The following is a 19,970-nucleotide window of genomic DNA, read 5'->3' as shown; positions in this document are numbered from 1 at the left end:
GGGATGAAAATCTGAGGACTTCTGTGGCCCACCCTGCTGCTTGGGTACTACTAGACCCTCAAAATTGGTTTTCAAGCTAAAGGAACTGACTGAATTTGTAAGTTTACCGAAGATTGAGGACACAGAATTGCTGCTTGTGTTATCTTCTGCCTCACTTTTCATTTCATTTTGGTTAGTTTCAGAAACAACACTGTTGATTATGTTCTCTTCAGAGGATTTCTCGCTTTTGTTTGTCTCACAAGCACTTATGAGATGCCTTTCTTCCTTGGTTTGCTCCTCTTTTATGTTTACTTTTTTTGATACTTCTTTTTCAGTGAAGATTTTTAAAGGATTAAACATACCTAAAACTGAATTCATAACTGAATTTTGATTCTGAGGTGAAGGCTGCTGGTTCGTAGTGGTATTTTCTGATGACTCCTGAAGACAAGGGGCTGTAGAAGCTATATTGTCTCTCTTAGTGGCTTCTGTGTTACTGAAGTTTGCATCATGCATCCCTTTGTCACTGCTTGTCTGGGATGGTAATAATGAATGTATGGAAATTTTTATATCAGCCTTACTTTCCACTTTCACTTCTGGGGCTAAAGGCTCAGATTTAGGTTTGCTAGAGAATATCTTTGAGATTCCACCCTCAGATTGGCTTGGAGTTTCTGGTTTCTCTGGTGCTGAAGACACAAGCTTTTCAACAGAGGTTGTGAGGTGTTTTGTACTTGAGCCTACCTTCTCAGTGAAAGAACTAAACAAGGAATTGACAGTGTTCTTTACACCTGACAAGTCTGGGAGAGATTCAGATTTGCCTTTGCTGTTCTCTTTGTTCTCCAACATAGTAGGTTTTGACTGATCAGGATGTACGTATTTCTCCGTTGAATTGTCAGCATTATCCTGCGTGAGAGACACACACTCAGAATTTTTTTTCACTTCTGGGAGAGTACCAAATTTGCTAATCTCTTCCTCCTTTTCAGCCAAGTATTCAGATACAGTTTCTACCAGACACTGCAGTTCATCCATCGCATCAACATATTCCTCACTTGGCTCCTCAACTGGAGAAAGAGTCAGGTCTTGCACTGGATAACCATACTTGCCTCCTCTGGTCCTATGTTTTTTGTCAGAGTTAGCCTTTTGCAACTGAGATACTGAGTTTGCAGCAAAATTATCTGTGAAGTGGTCAAGATGACAAACATTTGACTTGCACCATGTTTGCGAAAGTATAGCTAATTCTTCCATTTCATCATCTGAAACAGGTGAATACTGAAGCTCCTCAGAAGCACTGCTGTCAAATTCTTCCAGGTCATCTAATGGCACAAAAGTATTGACTGGTTGTTCTGCATTTGTTACTTCTTCAATGCCAAAGTGAACTGAGCCATCACAGTCATGGTTTGCCAGCTGCTTCTTGGTCCACTTGCCACTTTTAACCATTAGGCCATTTTTGTACGGACGCAAAATTGGATAATCAAGTAGCTGCTCTTTATTTTCGATGCTGCAGCTGTTATATTTTTCAGTTTCTTCACTTACTGGGAAAACACTGCTAGGTTCAGACCTAGTTGCTATACCATTGAAAGAGACTGTTTTCTCCACAGGAAACTGTAGACTTCCATTATAATGTAAGCTTATTTGTTCACTCTCTTCAAAATTTTTGTATCTTAGTTTCTTTTTCCTTCTCCTATCTATTGTATCATATTCCTGAGGATATCTAGGAATATCTAAGGCTCCTGACTCCACACACACATTCTGGCAATGTCTTGATCTTTCATGGTGGTTGAAAGTCTCCTTTTTTGAGAGCGTTTGGGTTTTCTTTACATTTGTTTCCTGACAATTTCTATTTCTATTACTTTTTTCTAGGAATTCCTCTATTAGCAGTTTTCCTAGCTCCTCATAGTTACTCTCCCACTCTTCTTCTTCAACTTCAGAATCAAATGGAATGATCCTGACCTTTTCACTTCTAACTAGAGATCCTTGTCTGATAGACGAAAGACAAAAATAAAAAGGGAAAGGAGGCAAAAAAAGGAGGAAGGAGTGAAGGGGAGGAAAGAAAGTTAAAAAACATTTTTTCAAAGGACAGTTTAAATTATAAGACCAGAAGAATAGTGAATTAAATGCATTAACAAAATAAATATAAACATGGAACACATTCAAATGTGGTAGATACGGAAAGATGATCATCTACTAAGAGAACATATAACATTTCTTAAATCAAGGGATCAAACATTACCATAATGGTCTGCAGGGTCAAAAACTTCCATAACAATTATGATACAGATTTTCTACAAAAATTAAGGAATGGCTATTTGAAGTAGAATAGTTATCGGTGAAAGATTATAATAATGCAACTTCAGATAACTTTTGGTGTTTTGAGATTATGGTGTTATAATTTAAGGAATGCTAGAACAGTTAATTGCATTTTCATTAATATCAAGGACTGCCTGTTTTGTTAATATTAGGCAAGTTTATGTTAATCTGAAAGGTGCTCATTACTTTAAAATGAATCCTGCTTTGTGAAAATAGCTACTGTAATTTTTTATAACTGACATTTAAAGCCAGTAATGAGGATAAGTCGTTTTACAAAGCTACCATCAAATTAGGATGCCTCCTAGGGCCAGACCCAGCCCTTGGATCCAGTGCACACAAGTCACAATTGAATGCAATGGGAGCCATGTGAACGTGTGAAGAAAGACTGTAGAGACTACAGTAATCAGAACAGTTAGACATCAGAAGAATAGACCTGTTCTGATGTGACAAAGGTATTCAATTAAGAGTTTTCCCCCTACTTTATAAAATGTTACATTTCACTAAAAAGAAACAAACTTAAGTACAACACCTGGAATGGAAACAAGCAATGACATCAGCGCACCATTAATCTACCACAGCTCAGAAATACAGTGAAGGCACGCAAACAATGAAAGTCAGCTGAAGTATATCACAAGATGACATCACAACGGCAACATCAAGGAGATTAGACAGACATCTAGCTGTAAAGAGGTTAACCCACCTATCGGACAAATCTAGAGACTGCCTGCTTTCTAGCGAGTACTGGCGGCTTGTCATTTGACTAGACTCAGATGCAGATTCTAGGTCAGATCGGCCACTCACAGTGGAATCTATGCTATCGTATCGCCTTGGAAGTAAATAGAGTAAGAGCAGGGAGACAGACAGTTACATATTGATTCCAAACTTAATATTGCAAATAAAATTCCAACTAAAAAACCCACAGATAGGAAGTCTGGTACTCCAGAGTCACATCGGCTATTGGGACTAAAACATGGGCTAGTCTAAAAAAGAGCAAAACAAAAATATTAGGCAGGTATGGGCAGAGGGAAATAAAAATCCATGTCCTTATCTTAAAGGAACATAATTACCCTGACTGGGGATCCAAATTACCGTCATGAAAAGGAAAACTAGCCCATGCAGCATTTCTAGAGATGTTTTAAGTTTTAAAAATAGATATCTAGAATTAAATCCTCAAGGGCACTTAGATAATATGGGGACCTGCATGGCACAAAAAGAGTGGTTAGATGGATTGAATAGGATGCTGAATGAGATTCAGCTCACCTTTAATGAAGGTAGTTTTGGACCTAAACAGGCTGCTAAAGTCCTTTTAAACGATTTGCCTTGTCTTCATGTTTTCCTACACGCAGTCCGACATACTTATGAAATTTAACAATTGAAAAAACAGTGACTTACCTGTTCTGTAACTGTTGTTCTTCAAGATGTGGGTGCCGAAGTGTATTGCACTCTGGTGGGTTCATGCCAAATGCACCGGTGCCAGAGATTTTTCCTCTAGCAGTACCCGTCGGGGCTGTGCGCATGCCCTATGCCTCCTCATGACCCCTCCTGAGGCTATATAAAAGCAGCACCGCCCTGACATCCCTCAGTTCCTTCACACTGGAAAAGCTGATTTAAGACTGATGGAGAGGGGATGGGGGTGGGTTGTGGAATATCTATCCACAACCCACCTCAGTTACAGAACAGGTCACTGTTTTTTCTTCAAATGGTTGCAGACATGCATCCCACTCAGGTGACTCCCAAGCAGTACATTTTGGAGATGGGATTGGAGTTTACTTGAACAACGATTGCTGTTTCCATCAGAGGCCGCTGTGACTGCACTGCGCCAAGTAAACGTATGCACAGAGGACCAAGTAGCAGCCCTATAAAATATCAAGTGTGGGAACATCCCTGAAGAAAGCCACAGATGTGGCTTGGGCCCTTGTTGAATTAGCCAAGCACATTTGTGGAGGAGGAATACTAGCTACGACATATGCTGAATGGAAGCAAGAAGCGATCCACAGAGATACTGTTTGTGCGGATACTGCCTGCTCTCTGATGCATAGAGCCCTGCAAATCCACGGATATCTGCTTTATATCTGCATCTGTGGAAGCAGAGATCCTTGGACCATTTCTGCGAATAGCAGGGTGGATGCGGATACAATTTTGTATCGGCACATGGCTCTGACAGTAAGAGCCTGGAGGGCAGCTGTGAGGAATCACAGCACAGATCCTCCACCTGCCCTGGGCAGGAAGCCTAGGGGGCAGAGACACTAGGTGGGGGGCTGCTCAGGCCCCACACCAAGGGCAAGTAGAGGGTCCACCGCAGCTCCACACAGCTACCCGCCCAGCTCTTATTGCAGCTGGGCTGCAGCTCCGAGCTGCCCCGCTGACCGGAGCCAGGTTGGGGAGAGCCGCACTGGCAGTTGTGAGGAGACTGGGTCCCTCCACCTGGCCTGGGCGGGGGGCTGCTTGGGTCCCGCACCAGGGCAAGTGGAAGGTTTGCCACAGCTCGCCAGCGCAGCTCTCCCTATGTAACCAGAGCTGAAGCGATCCTTTGGAGAAGATCCTGGTAAGATTTAAAATCCGCTAAGAGGGGAGACGAGAAATCTGGGACTCCTGGATCTGCCTGAGGTGGCGGGTGGGCGCTGGTATAGCCAAGGTGGCCTCATGAGAGAGTGGTTGTTGCTCTGGCAAAGTCTCCTCCAGGAGCTGTGGCTTGAGAAGATGGACACTCTCCTACAGCCCTGCGGGGGCTACGCTAGAAGCTGAGCCTTCTGAGGGTAGGCAGGTCTACTTGCAGACTGGGGTGGAGTCCCAGCTCTGTGTGAGTAGAAAGTTCTCTACAAGTCACAAGAGGAACACTGCAAGAAGGAACAGGGCGTAGGAGGCCAATATAGTTTGTAATTGCTATAAGAATGGGAACCTTCTTGGTACCAACGTCTTCCCTCTGCAGGGAGCTTAGAGGACCTGCAAGATTTCTTCCACTGTAGAGGAGACGAGATGTGGAAAGATGCCACATTGGAACCTAAAGAGCTCTCTGGATAGTCTGTGAGCATGGGCGTAAGCCACCGAGGTGGGGTCACAGGATATCCTAACTTACCCATAAACCAACAAGAAAAGTGCAAAGTCAGTCCTTAGGATGGGAGGGTTGTTGGTACCGGACATATTGCCAAAAAGTCCAGAAAATCGCTGCCTGTCGGTGCTGAGGAGCATGACTGAGTCTGTGCAGGCTCAGAGGGGAGTCTAAGGCCCCTGGCACCAAGGTGAGGATGTAGACAGTGCCACAGAGGAGGAGTGCACCAATACCAAACCCATAGTCACCTGTGCTGAAGATACACAGTGCCAGTGATGAAACAGATGGTAAGTCGCTAGCATCAACCTTAGCCCCAGTGTTGAAGAAGTTGAAGGGCCTGGAATTGCAAGTGGTATCAATAGACCCACTGAGTCCTGAGGCAGCAATGAGGGTGGCACAGACAAACAGAGCAAGTCCACCTCCACCACAGAGACGTGTGGGCTCAAAGGTACCGAAAATGGCAGTGCCACAACTGTGTCCTTAGGTACTGAATGCAATGGCCAATGAATCCCTGATTCATCTTGTGGATCCTGTTTTGAGGCAGTTACCAAGATGCAGAGTGACCCCTTTTCCCCTTTCTGAGGGAAAATCAGGGTCCCAGGGTCTGTCTGCTGCCACTTCAGAGGCAGAAGGCAGCTAACTAGACTACAGGTACCACTACTACTAATTATCAAAGCTATTTACGAAGTGAAAAAAACTTGGTGACAAACAGAGGGGAAAAAACCATGACGAAAAGCCTCACACATGGGGAGATACGACTGAGGCCACTGGCATAGGGTGACCAGAGGTCCCGATTTTATCAGGATTGTCCCAATATTTACTTGTTTGTTCCGCGTCCTGACCGATGTTCGGTCGGGATGCAAATTGTCCCGATATTTTGCGCTTCGGCGCACAGGCAGAGGGGGCTCGTGCCCCCCCCGCCCCAACTCTGCCCCCTCCCTCTCCCATTGGATTCCTTCCCAAATTCCCGCCCTTGCCCCCAGCCCCGCCCCCTCACTGCCCCATTGGATCCCTCCCCAAATCCCCGCCCTGGCCCTGCCTCTTCCCCAAGCACGCTGCATTCCTCCTCCTCATCCCTCCCTCCCAAGCTTGTGCTAATCAGCTGTATGGCGGCGCAAGCGCTGGAGGAGGGGGGAGAAGCAGGATGCGGCAGCCAGCTCAGGGGAGGTGGAGGCGGAGCAGAGGTGAGCTGGTGGGGGGGGGGGGGAGCTGCTGGTGGGTGCTCAGCCCCCACCAATTTTTCCAATGCTCCGGCTTTTTTCTTTCTTTTCTTTTCCTTTTTTTTTCCCCCTCCGCTGCTGGCTCTTGGGTTTGTTTTTTTTTTTTTTTTTGCGCTCTGCTCACACACACACACACACACACACCCCGTGTCCCGATATTTCACATCTCTCATCTGGTCACCCTACACTGGCAGTAAGTAGTAACCGAGGTGGGGTCAGGATGCCACATTACATAGCTTCAGGACAATCCACAAGGAGACATAGGGTACATGTACTGCCCTAACGAGTACTGCTAAAGGAAAAACCTCTGATGCTGGTGCATTTGGCACTACCACACCTGAGTGGAATACATGTCTGCAACCACTCAAAGAACTAACCAATCATACTTTCATCACAGAATTCTTGAACCAGTTCAAGTTTGCCCTGAACAGACTCAGTTGGACATCTGACTTTCCAAAAAAACAGCAGGCCTTTACAGAGGCCGTGGAAATTGTTCTTCACAAATCAAAGCATTCGAGCACGTCTGCATTAGGGATTTTGTAGCCATGCAGCTGCACAGACGCAGCCTGATTAGGGCAATCCCCCAGCGAACATGTTCCCCCATCTGTAAAATGGAGATAATGATATTGACCTCCTTTGAGATCTGCTGATGAAAAGAGCTAGGCATTATCATCACTCCTAGGGGTAAAGTAGCACCAGCACAAGCCTCGTTGTTAGCAGCGCAGTGCATCTATGCTGAGGGACAACACTGGTCTAGTTACACCAGGGCAAAAACCCCTAATGTATTCAAGCTCTTAGCAAGCAGCGACAGAACAGAAGAGTATCGGATTAAGAATACATACCAATGCAAAAAGACAGTATGCAATCAAAGTGGCAAAGAGATTTGTTTGCAATGTGCAATCATAATGAAATACAAACATGTCCAACACAAGGATGTGGTGACAGATTTGTAGATTTTAAGGCCAGAAGGGATCATGTAGTCTGACCTCCTGCATATCACAGGCTAAAGAACCTCATCCAATAATTTCTGCCTCAAACCCATAATTTCTGTTTGAACTAGACCATATCTGTCAAAAAGATTGCAGTTTTTGGGTCAAGACTGGACAATGATGGAGAATCTACCATCTCCCTAGGTAAAGAGTTCAAGATGCAATAAAAGCCAGCACTTTGCAAATGTGAATCACTCCTCTCACATTGCAAAAGAATTACAAGCATAAATACCTACAGCAGGGGGACAGATCACCAATAATGATGCAGAAGGAGATATTTATTGGGACTCAGATTTGGAAACCAAGAGATTAATAGATTGACAGATTATAAAACCAGAAGGCACCACTGCGATCATCTTGTCTGACCTCCTGCATAACAGAGGCCATCAGACATCCCTGAATTAATTGTACTGGTTTGTGAACAAGATGTGAATTTACAAAGAGATGCTGGAGCTGGGCGCAATGTAAACAGCAAGCACAAGCAATCCCCACCACCACCACCACCACCCACAATCCCCTTCCCCCCATAAAACCCACTAGCAGCCACCTCAGGTTAGAATTTTTTTTTTTTAAATAAAAAGCTATTTTGATAAAGTGGGCACAAAAGAAGCCCATGTAGCAAAGCCGCACCGGCACATTCTCGCAAGGACCGATGACTATAAGAGTTTGAAATAATGGAATAGGAAGTCGTGTGAGTTACAACTTATCTACTGCACAGGATGCATGAGAAAGAATTGGATTATGTGTTTAATGGACTACAATGCATTGAGAACAATCCATCACACTGTTATAGATAAAAATACAAAAATACACCACAAAAAGTCCCATTAGCAGTGACAAAGTAAAAGCTGAATTTTACTGGTAAAATAAGGTGTTTCTAATTAGATACCAACTGACTGAGTTAACAGTATGATCACTATAATAAAGCCACAATGCCATTAAACATCAGCACAACCCATGAGAACAACTGATGTCTAGACTTCAGAATGCAAGCGTCCCCTCTGTTATGGAGGCATGCCAAGGGTTTGGGAATAGGACCAGTTTGATATAGAAAGTGCAAAACTCTGCACCTCTCACTTCTTTGGTAGATATATGTTAAAGCGATTACCCTTCCCTTCCAGATTATTTCAGCACATGAAGTATGTATCAAAGCATCATATCCTATTTCTCCAAAACCACAGCCTATCAAGCGGACTAATCTTGTCTCGTTGTTTCCTTGTGCTCCCACTGCCTGTCTGTTGCCTCCACCTGTTCTCCCTTTTCTTCTATTTAGAGAGTGTAAGCTTTGTGGGCCTGTGCTCTTGCTAAGTGTTTGTATGGTGCCCTGGTTCATGACTAGGGCTCTTAAGCAATACGATAATTATTATTATTCACCTAATGAGCTGTACAGGGTGAAGTAATGGTTGATAAACTGCTGATTTGTGATCAAAAGAAGAACCACAGGCTGTATAATGTTCCGCTATGTGCAAAACAACACCTTAAAACTGAAAAAAATCTGGGGAGGAATATCAATTTCTGGCAATAAACCCGTACTTTATTATAGCGCAAGGCACACACGGAGGCAAAACCCATGTTATACAACAGTGCTATGTGACAACAGGTAGGAAAAAGTGAATAGACAAAGGCTCCTTCCTTGAATAGTGTGAGAGAGAGAGAGCAGCTGATAGCGGGTAACAGCTAATGTGAAACAAAATTAATTTGTCACTAGTGAAGAGGAAATTTACCATAGGACAGCACCACCACACTGAGTTTCATTTGTTTCTAAAGCAAGATACCACACAACTGACAGATGACCTTTGTCAAGCATTGTACCCTTTTATTTATTTATTTATGGAAAAATAGAACCAATAAAGCTACTAAGTTTGGGCACATTTTATAAATTCTTTTATGAAACTAGGCTGCAGGATCTGCCATGGTACTTGCGTTATTCAAAGGTGGAGAATTCGACTAGAACAGCACATCTAATCACAAGGCAGGTGATATTACAATACTTTGAAAACCTCTAGGCTGTCCCTCATCAGTCTGCATAATGCCTTCAGGATCTACAGTAAACATTCAAGGGAGAGAAAGAGCTACGGTTTTAAAGTCAGCACCCACCTGATGGCCATACGTTCCCGGTAATCCAGATCATAGCTCTGCATGGAGTCCATGCAGGAGTCCCGAGACACACCCTGCTGCTGCAGGCGAGAGGGCACAGTGAACTGGTGCACAGAGGCGTTGGGCTGTGAGATTGTGTGGTAAGGAGGAGGAATGCTGTTGCTGGTCTCGCTGCGGTAGTCACTGTCTCTATCATCCACTGCACTATCAGGGTCTTCCAAGGCTAAGAAACAAACGTAGTTAGAGCACAACTCACCAATTCCACTCAGATGGGATAGCAGAGCCCATTTCACACTTCAAAGCAAAAAAAGTCTTTTAAGAGACCTTTTCTGTAACGCTTAGGTCCTAAAAAGGCAATCCAGCATATGATCTCATGTTCTCTGAATTTATACTGAACAATTCCCAAATTACCTTTCCCTCTCTCTCTCTCGCCAGCTCCTCATAGACGAACATTTACTTTTTTTGTTTTCCCTTCAACCATTGCTGACAAATAGGAGTGTAAGATGCTTTTAATTTAGGAAACTTTCTTGGATTCCTTTACTACAGTTGCAAAAACCCTAATAAAAACAATTCAGTTGTCAGAGAAGTACATTCCCCTGTGCGAAGTTGAGTCTGCCCTGAGGATTTTATTTTACTCTCTCATCTAGTGACTGATTTTAAAAACCCAATCAAACCAGAGAAGCAGAAAAGGAAATTGATGAAAGATTCTAACTTGCTTCCCCTTTACATGTTTACAATCACTGTATCACTCCTTTCAACATACTTTACCGTTATCAAAAAAGTTTCATTTCTCTCAGGGACAGAGATTATTGAAAGGCTATCATATGCTTGTCAGTCAAGAGGAAAGTCAAAAATCAACTAGCAGAGTAACTCCGCAGTATACAAGTTATTATTTCTTATTGTAATTGCTACATTTAACACATTCCTGTAGCTACAGTTAATCATCACATTTAGAAACTTTAAGAACGCAACACAAATGACTGTAGTGTGAATACCATCGCAACAAAAAAGCTCCCTCTACATATTGCACCTCTCCCTTGAAAGGCATTGCAACTTAATAACCCTTCCAAAAGAGAAGAAAAATGAAAGTTCTAGTCTGACACCTTCCCCTTACATCTGTTCATGGCCTAAAAAAATAAAGCTCCTACTAGGCCGTGCAGTATGGCAACTTTATCTTTGCAAGTTTCCAGTCAATAAATAGAGAACAGTGATAAAGCAGGAGAAGTGCATTGCTAACATGCTTGAAATAAAGAAAAATCACAACCATCAGCCATTACTCCTCATGACCACCACTAGCACCAAAGCCTGACTAGAAAGGACAATCAAATCAAAGCTCTGTCTGAGAAGTTGATTCCGTACTTCATGCATGCCTCAATCAGCCAGCATCATATCAGACTGATTGGGACTGAGCAGGGAAATAAAAGTACAGGTTGGTTTCTTCGTTTGCTTTCCCCATTTCTTTTACAAACCAATGGAAGTTTAATTCTGGAAATTCCAGACTGAAATTATCCACAGTAGATGGATACATGTTTTCCACTGAAGCTTTCATTTCTTTTGACTTAACAGTTTCTATTGTTTCATATAATTTAAGGTTTGCTATTACTGAAACAATCTGTTTCCCTTAATATAGTGTAAAGGTATAGTAATATCCTGAGACGGAACAAAAACCACCTCCACTGGAGAAATCTCCTTCAAACAGGCTTTCTATTCATAAATCAAATCTAGTCAATTTGATTGTCTTCAATGAACATGCATATAGTCTTCTGCTTCTTAATAGACTAATGCTATGAAGTTCTTGTCAGTCTCCATACATTAAACAAAAATGAATTGCTATTACTTTGAATTATGTGGATTCATTAAAAACAAAGAGGTGCCAATCTTGCACTCTAGTTGGAAAAGAAAAACTGGAACCCCATAAAATACAGTAACAGAGTAACCAGGCAGCAAAAACAAAAAAAAATATCAACAATTTCCCCCTTACGACACTCAGTCTTGGAAACCTTATCAACTTAGAAAAGGATTTTAAAATTGCTCACTCCTCAAAAACAACTACTGTGTAAAAATTAATGACCTGATGTGCAATGGTGCTGAGCACCCCTGACAAGTTAAGTCCTAAATCTTTGGGGCAGGGACTGTCATCTGTTTGCCCAGTACCTAGCACAATGGGGCCCCAACCGCTGAAGGATAACACAGTGCTACTTTGAAGGTTAATGTCACCACAGCTGACTTGCATCACACTAAAACAATGCCACTGTTACTACACTCAATGCTTCTATTATGGAAGCATGTGTGTGTCTCATGCTATACTAACTTAACATTTGGGGTTCCCTCTGGCAACTACTTAATGTTTTTCTACAAACCCCTCAATTTAGGGCATATTGAATAATGCAGAAATGGTGCCACATCCCTCAGTGCAGCATAACCCTTTCCAGTTAATGCCACTAAACCACCTCGCAATTATGCATTCCTGATTACTCTAGTGCAGCCCCTGCTCTGGTCACTCAGGGAACAGAAAACTACTCATCCAGTGACCAGTATATTTGCCCTCTTCCAGACTCCTGTACCCCACTGGTCTGGGTCTGTCACATATCCCTCCCCCGTGCTCAACGCCAAGGGGTTGGGCAGCTTGGGACGCCAGACAGTCAGGGCCAGCTCCAGGGTTTTGGCCGCCCCAAGCAACCATAAAAAAAAAAAAAAAAAGCCGCGATCGTGATCGCGATCTGCGGCGGCAATTCGGCGGAAGGTCCTTCGCTCCTAGCGGGAGTGAGGGACTGTCCGTCGAATTGCCGCCGAATAGCTGGACCTGCTACCTCTGCCTGGAGCCGCCCCTGCAGACAGTGCACACGTGACAAGCCATCGGCGTTGCCATGATGGCTCCCTACACTGTGTTGCACACGGAACTGGAAAGGTTGGAGGGATAAGAACCATCTGGTCTCCCTGGTGTTCTTTTCCTTGTTCCGCTGCATCCATTGAAGAGGGGCATGGTCGGTCACGAGGACAAATCTGCGCCCGAGCAGGTAGTAGCGCAATGTTTCCATGGCCCATTTTACAGCGAGGCATTCTCTCCCCACCACTGCATATTTTTGTTCCCTTGGAAGGAGTTTCCAACTGAGGTATAGAATTGGGTGTTCCTCCTCCCCGACCATCTGTGATAGAACGGCCCCCAACCCTACTTCCGATGCATCCGTCTGCAGGATAAACTCCTTGGTGAAATCAGGGGCTATCAGAACGGGGTTACTGCAGAGGGCAGTCCATAGGTCTGTGAATGCTTCCTCTGCTGCGTCAGACCATCTCACCAGATCAGGTCCACGGGCTTTCACTAGGTCTGTCAGGGGGCTTGCCCTTGTGGCAAAGTGGGGGATAAATAGTCGGTAATACCCCACCACACCTAGGAATGCCCAGACTTGTTTCTTGCGACTTGGTCGGGGCCAATTTTGGATGGCCTCTAACTTGTTCACTTGGGGTTTTACCAAACCTTTTCCTACAATGTAGCCAAGATATTTGGCCTCCGTAAACCCTACAGCGCACTTGGCAGGGTTTGCTGTAAGGCCAGCTCGCCTGAAGGTATCGAGGACTGCCTCCACCTTCTCCAGGTGGGTTTCCCAGTCTGGGGTATGAATGACCACATCGTCCAAGTAGGCAGCAGCATAACTGTTATGCGGGCGTAATAGCTTGTCCATGAGGCGCTGGAAGGTAGCTGGGCCCCATGTAGTCCAAAAGGGAGGACAGTATATTGAAAAAGACCCTCTGGTGTTGAGAACGCAGTCTTTTCCTTTGCGTCTTCGGTAAGGGGAATCTGCCAGTACCCCTTTGTCAAGTCTAGGGTAGTCAAGTACCGGGCATTACCCAGACGGTCCACTAGCTCATCTATGCGAGGTATAGGGTACGCGTCGAACTGGGATACTTCGTGTAGTCACTGGAAGTCGTTGCAAAATCTTGTGGTGCCATCAGGTTTGGGCACCAGCATGATTGGGCTGGACCACTGACTGTGGGATTCTTCGATGATCCCCAACTCCAGCATTTTTTTTTACTTCTGCTTTTATTTCCTCCCTTTTTGCTGCTGGCACCCGATAGGGCCTCATTGTTACTCTGGCCCCAGGGTTCGTGACGATGTGGTGATATGTCTCGGTTGTTCGACCTGGTTTTGTCGAGAACACATCTTGGTTCCGGAAGATCATCTCAGACACCTCATTCTTCTGGTCTGGTGTTAAATCAGGAGATACTCTCACCTGTTTGGAAGGCTTGTTTTCCTGGGTTAGGTCTTTTTGGACCGTTGCGCATGCCTCTTGTGCATGACAGGGTTTCAGAAGGTTAATACGATAAATCTGTTCTTGTTTTTTGTGTCCTGGCTGCCGCACCTTGTAGGTTACTTCCCCCATGGGTTCAACCACCTCATAGGGCCCCTGCCATTGGGCCAGAAGCTTGCTTTCTGCCGTGGGTACCAACACCATAATCCGATCCCCTGGTTGGAACTGTCGCACTTTTGCCTGGCGATTGTAATGGGTTCGCTGGGCCTCCTGTGCCTTCTCCAAATGTTCCCGTACAATAGGGGTAACCCGGACTATCCGGTCTCGCATCTGCATTACATGCTCTATTATATTTCTCCCCTCATTGGGTTCCTCTTCCCAGATCTCTTTGGCAATATCTAGCATGCCACGGGGGTGACGCCCGTATAATAACTCGAAGGGAGAAAACCCACTTGAGACCTGAGGTACCTCCCGGAGAGCGAACATAAGGTAGGGTAGTAGGGTGTCCCAATCCTTCCCGTCCCAACTTACCACCTTCCTTGTCATAGCCTTGAGGGTTCGGTTAAACCTTTCTACCAACCCATCAGTCTGCGGATGTAGACCGAAGTTCTCAAGGTATGTATATGGAGCAACGTACAGAGGTCCTTCATTAGCTTCGACATAAATGGGGTTCCTTGGTCGGTTAATATCTCCTTCGGTAGCCCCATTCGGGCAAAGAAACCCACGAGCTCTTTGGCTATAGTTTTAGAGGCCGTGTTCCGCAGGGGGTAGCGAGTAGCATAGTCCAAAACAACAAGTATATATTGGTGGCCCTGAGCCATCTTCTCCAGGGGTCGCACTAGGTCCATGGCTATTCGCTTGAAGGGGACCTCTATGATGGGAAGGGGTACTAAAGGTGCCCTCAAGTGGGGACGGGGACTGTGCAGCTGACACTCCGGGCAGGAGGCACAGTACCTCCGCACTTCATGTACTCCGGGCCAGAAGAATCGTTGTAGGACTCGTGCCAGGGTCTTCTCTACCCCCAAATGCCCCCCAAAAAGATGACTGAGCAAGACTTAATACAGCGTTCTGGTGTTTTTGAGGTACTAGGATCTGCTGTACCTTCTGCCCCTGTACTGGTGCAACCCGATATAAGAGATCCTTGTTCATTATGAAGTAGGGTCCTGGTCCCTGGGTTTTCCCTTCCACGGGGACCCCATCTATTTCAGTCACCTCCTTCCTAATGTTGTCATACCTTGGGTCTTCTGCCTGATCCCGTCCAAAATTTCCTCTCCCGGGGCTAATCTGCCCAAGATCTAGGGGCCCAGTCTCTGTTGCCTCTACTGGTTCAGAAGCATTAGGGTGGGGGTCAGACTCAGGTGCTTCTCCCTCCTGTGTGGCCTCCTTTTCAGCTGTGCGGGTCTGCCTACCTACAAGAGCGACCCTCTGGCTTTGGGTCAGTATTCGGGTTCCCTAGGCCTTAGCTGCCCTTCTTTCCCTTTTTGTCTTTCTACCCTGTCTGGGAGTGGAGAACAAATCTGTGGATATTTCAGAGAAGATTGGGGGTTGACAGTCTGCTGTGGATGCCTCACCAATTTTAGGGTCCCCATCTTTCTCCAATCCCCCTACTGAGAGTAAGGTTCCAAACCCTGGGAAGTCCCTCCCTATGAGCACCGGGTATGGGAGTTTAGGGACTACACCTGCTGCTACCTCAGTAGTGTTCCCTTGGATCTCGATTTTTACTGGGATGGTGGGGTAGTAACTACCTGTCCCATGGACACATGTTATCCCCGTACGTTTAGCCTGTAGCAGCTGACTACACTTCATGAGCTTCCCTGAGATAAGCGTGATAGCACTCCCCGAATCAACCAGTGCCGTGGTCCCTACCCCCTTTAGTTTCACTGGTCTGGTATACATATGTGGGGTTAGTGAGATCCCCACAAGGTGGATTAGGGAGCATGGATCTGCCTAGTTCCCCAGGTTACACTGCATAGGCTCCTCAGCATTGGGACACTGTGCAGCTGTGTCCCCACACTCCCCGCAGGCATAATATCTGTATGGAGCCCTAGGCGTTCCCCGGTCTCTTGGTTTGGGCAGTCTAACATTACGATCCTCTTCTCCCTCAGTGCTCTGACTCTTTGGGGCCTCTGATGGGCCTTCACCCTCTCTCTTTTTCCACCTCGGCCCTCCTGGTGGCCCAGTCACCTGAACTTTAGGGCTTGGTGCTGCTAGTTTAACCCGGGGTGCCTCTTCCTTAACTGGTCGGGTCAGCTCCCTTGCTGTCCTTCGCCTCTCTACCAGGGCGACAACCTCGTCATAGGTGGAGGGTTCGTTCTGGCTTACCCAGGCACGAAGGTCTGGTGGTAGTCCACTCACATATTGGTCGATGATCAGAACCACTAGTATCTCTTCCGGACTCCGGGACTCTGTTTGCAACCACTTTCGTGCGAGATGGAGGAGGTCATACAATTGGGATCGCGGGGTTTTGGTTTCCTGGTACCTCCAACCGTGATACTGCTGGGCCTGCATTGCTGTCGTTACCCCAGATCTGGCCAGGATCTCTGCTTTCAGCTGGGGGTAGTCTGCCGCAGCCTCTTCAGGCAGATCATGGTAGGCCTTCTGGGCCTCCCCACACAGGAATGGGGCAAGGATGCCAGACCACTGATCTCGAGGCCAGGCCTCCCGTAGGGCTGTCCTCTCAAAGGCCAGAAGGTATGCCTCTACATCATCCTCCCGTGTCATTTTCTGCAGCCAATGGCTGGCCCGTATGAGCCGCGTCCCATCATGGCCGCGATTCAGCTCTGTAAGGGACTTTACCTGGTTTACCAGTTCCCGCAACATAGCTCGGTCTTGAGCAGCCTGGTCCATCAGCAGGCGATTAGTCTCTTGTTGCAGCTGCACTGCCTCCTGTTGGGCGGCTGCCTGGACACAGGTAGCCTCCTGCTGGGCCACCGTAGCTTGTATCAGTGCCCGCACTACGTCATCCATTGTGGTGAAAAAAAAAAAACCCTCTCCCCCCCCCCCTTTTTTTTTTTTAAATCACCCTCCTCCTTCCGCCGCACCCCAAGATCCCACTCTTTACACCAGTGTGACAAAGTTCCTCCTCTATCTCGGTGGGTCCTGTGCTATTGGAGGATTTTCTTGCCTCAGAGATTCACCATGTGGGTTGGGGAACAGCCCAGAGACCTTCCCCTCTGGAAGAACCCACAGTCCAGGTCAATTGGGATGTTTGGGGGGAACCCGGGCCCGCCCTCTACTCCGGGTTCCAGCAAGGGCCCTGTGGACTGCAGCTGTCTAGAGTGCCTCCTGTAACAGCTGCATGACAGCTACAACTCCCTGGGCTACTTCCCCATGGCCTCCTCCAAACACCTTTCTTATTCTCACCACAGGACCTTCCTCCTGGTGTCTGATAACGCTTGTGCTCCTCAGTCCTCCAGCAGCACACCCTCTCACTCTCAGCAACTTGTGCCTCTTGCTCCCAGCTCCTCACACTCCCACCACAAACTGAAGTGAGCTCCTTTTAAAACCCAGGTGTCCTGATTAGCCTGCCTTAATTGATTCTAGCAGCTTCTTAATTGGCTCCAGATGTCCTAATTAGCCTGCCTGCCTTAACTGGTTCTAGCAGGTTCCTGATTACTCTAATGCAGCCCCTGCTCTGGTCACTCAGGGAACAGAAAATGACTCATCCAGTGACCAGTATATTTGCCCTCTACCAGACTCCTGTACCCCACTGGTCTGGGTCTGTCACAATTTGTATGGTCAGTCTTTCAAAGGACATTAGCTCACTACACTGACTGTAGAGAATCCACCTTACAGTACAAAGGGTAAAATTCTCCATTCTGAAGAGTTCCAATAAATATTCTGCTCTTCTGTAGCAATGGTGATGCACATTACATCTCAGTAAGGAAGCTCTCCCCCCAGAGAGACTCTCAGCAGTAATTTAGTGTTGGTGTAGCCATGTCAGTCCCAAGATATTAGAGACATAAGGTGAGTGAGATAATATCTTTTATTGGACCAACTTCTGTTGGTGAGAGAGACAAGCTTTCTAGCTCACAGAGCTCTTCAGCTCGAAAGCTTGTCTCCCTCCTCAACAGAAGTTGGTCCAATACAAGATATTACCTCACCCACCTTGTCTCTCTAAAAACAGGAATTTAGCATTTGTAAAATTGTAGATTAAATGTATGCATTAATCACCCAAGTTGATAGAATATACAGTATTTTTAACACGTGGCACCAGGGATTTCTCTCTGTTATCATTAATGCACAACATGTGTAGTCTCATGGGTGCCAAGTTAGAGCATGTTTTACTGATAGCAATTTTAAAGAATATGAGTCCATAACCCAGTGATAACAATGAGACTATACTAAACATATACTGTATCTTTGATAAATCCCCTGAGCATCTGCAGTACATCTAGGGATGTTAACACCACTAGAAAGCAAGACTGGCGGCAAGTAACTAATAATTTATGGCCAAATTCTGGTTCACTTACTCATGTTGTATAGCACCTTCCTGCACAAGCAGCCCCACTTCAGGCCTTGCTCCATGAATAGTTCCATGGACTAGTCAGCATGAGTAAGGATATCAACATCTGTCTCTTACACAGGCAGCAGCGTGTTTTAATTTAGCAGAAGTGTTTAGTAAGATGCGGTGGTGGTGACACCAGTGCATTAATATTCGTTACTAAAAGGAATTTAATTCATCCTAAGAAGAGGAGGAGACTGACAACAACTTGCAGAAGCAGCTTTGCAGATACACTATCCATTCAATAGAAAGGACCAGGTATTAATACTTACTATGTTTTAGCAAAATAATCTTCACACACAAAAATAGGAATGGGATGACTTACAGCATCTTCTGCCTGAGGATGCTGATGCTGTAAGTTTTCCCATTCCCGCTAAGCCATCTCACTAAGAAGGTTATACTTTGATGTAGTCTTTGAAAACCAATATGTTAGTAACTAAAGATATAATGCTACACATTGGTAAAAAAAACTTCAAGGAATTGGTTTAGGTAACTTCACATGCACCAAAAGCTCTCAGGGGATGCAAATAGTCTCTCAGTCTACAGTCCTACTGTGTAAAGGGGATAAACCTGAGGGAAAGGGAAGAGGCATGCTCTGCTCTGATAAATAACTGAATATTCATGCATACAGTCAACATATAGAATGAAAAGCTATTGGACAAAGTCACATCACACATAGGGATTGACAGAGTAAGGATCTAGAGCCTGAAAAGAAAAGCAAGACAAGAGACAGCAAGTAAACGAGTGAACTTTGGGGAACTTGCATATCCAATTACAAATTCCCTATTTTCATCAGTACAGTAATTCTGATGCAACTGCCCCAGGGCAGAGAGCATTTAGTTATTTTTATGCTGGTCTCGAAATAGTTTCCACTCATTGCTGCCCCAGCCATGTGAGTCGGGTTTACGTTTGGGCAAGTGTTTTTCTTTAAAAATCTTGTTTTCTGGGGGTTGACAGCACCACCATTACAGATTGCTTGAGGGTGAAACTGGCTATACAAATCCTCAACCCAGGGCCAACTGTGAAGGAGGGGCTTCTCCCAGAATAAGTTTAAACTGGTTTAGAATTGCCTGGGGGTTTAATGGCAATTTCTTGTGCTGTCCCTTGAGAGTTGGGATCCAGTTCCCAAGCTTGATCTCACTCCTAAGGATATGGTGAGAGCAACCAGGATAGGTTGATCTCACTCCAAGCAGTGGTGAGAGCAATGCAGTGTGCCAAGTCCTAGGACAAGGGAGAGGGGGGAGAGTGCCTTGAATTCCGCTCCAATGACCTCACACCCCCTCACCAAAGAGGAGAGCCATTTAAATGATTCCAGCTTCCTTAAACCTTTAAGTGACTGTTGGGGAAATGTAGAGAGTAAAGTGTGATGAATGAACAGGGACTGTTATAATCTAATCTAATCTCACCTCCTGCATACAAAGGCTAGAACTTCTTGCTGAATGAGACATCACTTTTACAAAAATTTCCAGCTGGGCAAAAATATTTTCTCAAAGGAGAGTTAAAACTGATTGCATGTGGTCACTTATGTTAAACTCATTTTTGGCTTTTAAGTACAATTTTCCAGGTCATTAGTTTATACAG

General features: G+C 45.4%; 1 protein-coding gene across 3 annotated transcripts in view; it reads right to left on the bottom strand.

Annotated features, from left to right (window-relative positions):
* UNC13B (unc-13 homolog B) overlaps window positions 1-19,970 on the bottom strand; it is a 380,304-nt gene that overhangs the window by 217,425 nt on the left and 142,909 nt on the right. For 2 of the 3 annotated variants that reach the window (XM_054031595.1, XM_054031596.1), the window contains exon 8: window positions 9,639-9,861. In XM_054031595.1, the coding sequence (XP_053887570.1) occupies window positions 9,639-9,861 (223 nt within the window). Of the gene's footprint in view, window positions 1-2,983; window positions 3,110-9,638; window positions 9,862-19,970 lie in introns of all 3 variants that reach the window. The other variant, XM_054031597.1, reaches the window with a different exon arrangement.

The sequence above is a fragment of the Malaclemys terrapin genome, chromosome 6 (genome assembly GCF_027887155.1).
Source record: "Malaclemys terrapin pileata isolate rMalTer1 chromosome 6, rMalTer1.hap1, whole genome shotgun sequence".
NCBI classification, from domain to species: Eukaryota; Metazoa; Chordata; order Testudines; family Emydidae; genus Malaclemys; species Malaclemys terrapin.
The sequence above is the reverse complement of the archived record's forward strand: the minus strand, read 5'-3'. Positions and strand labels throughout refer to the sequence as shown.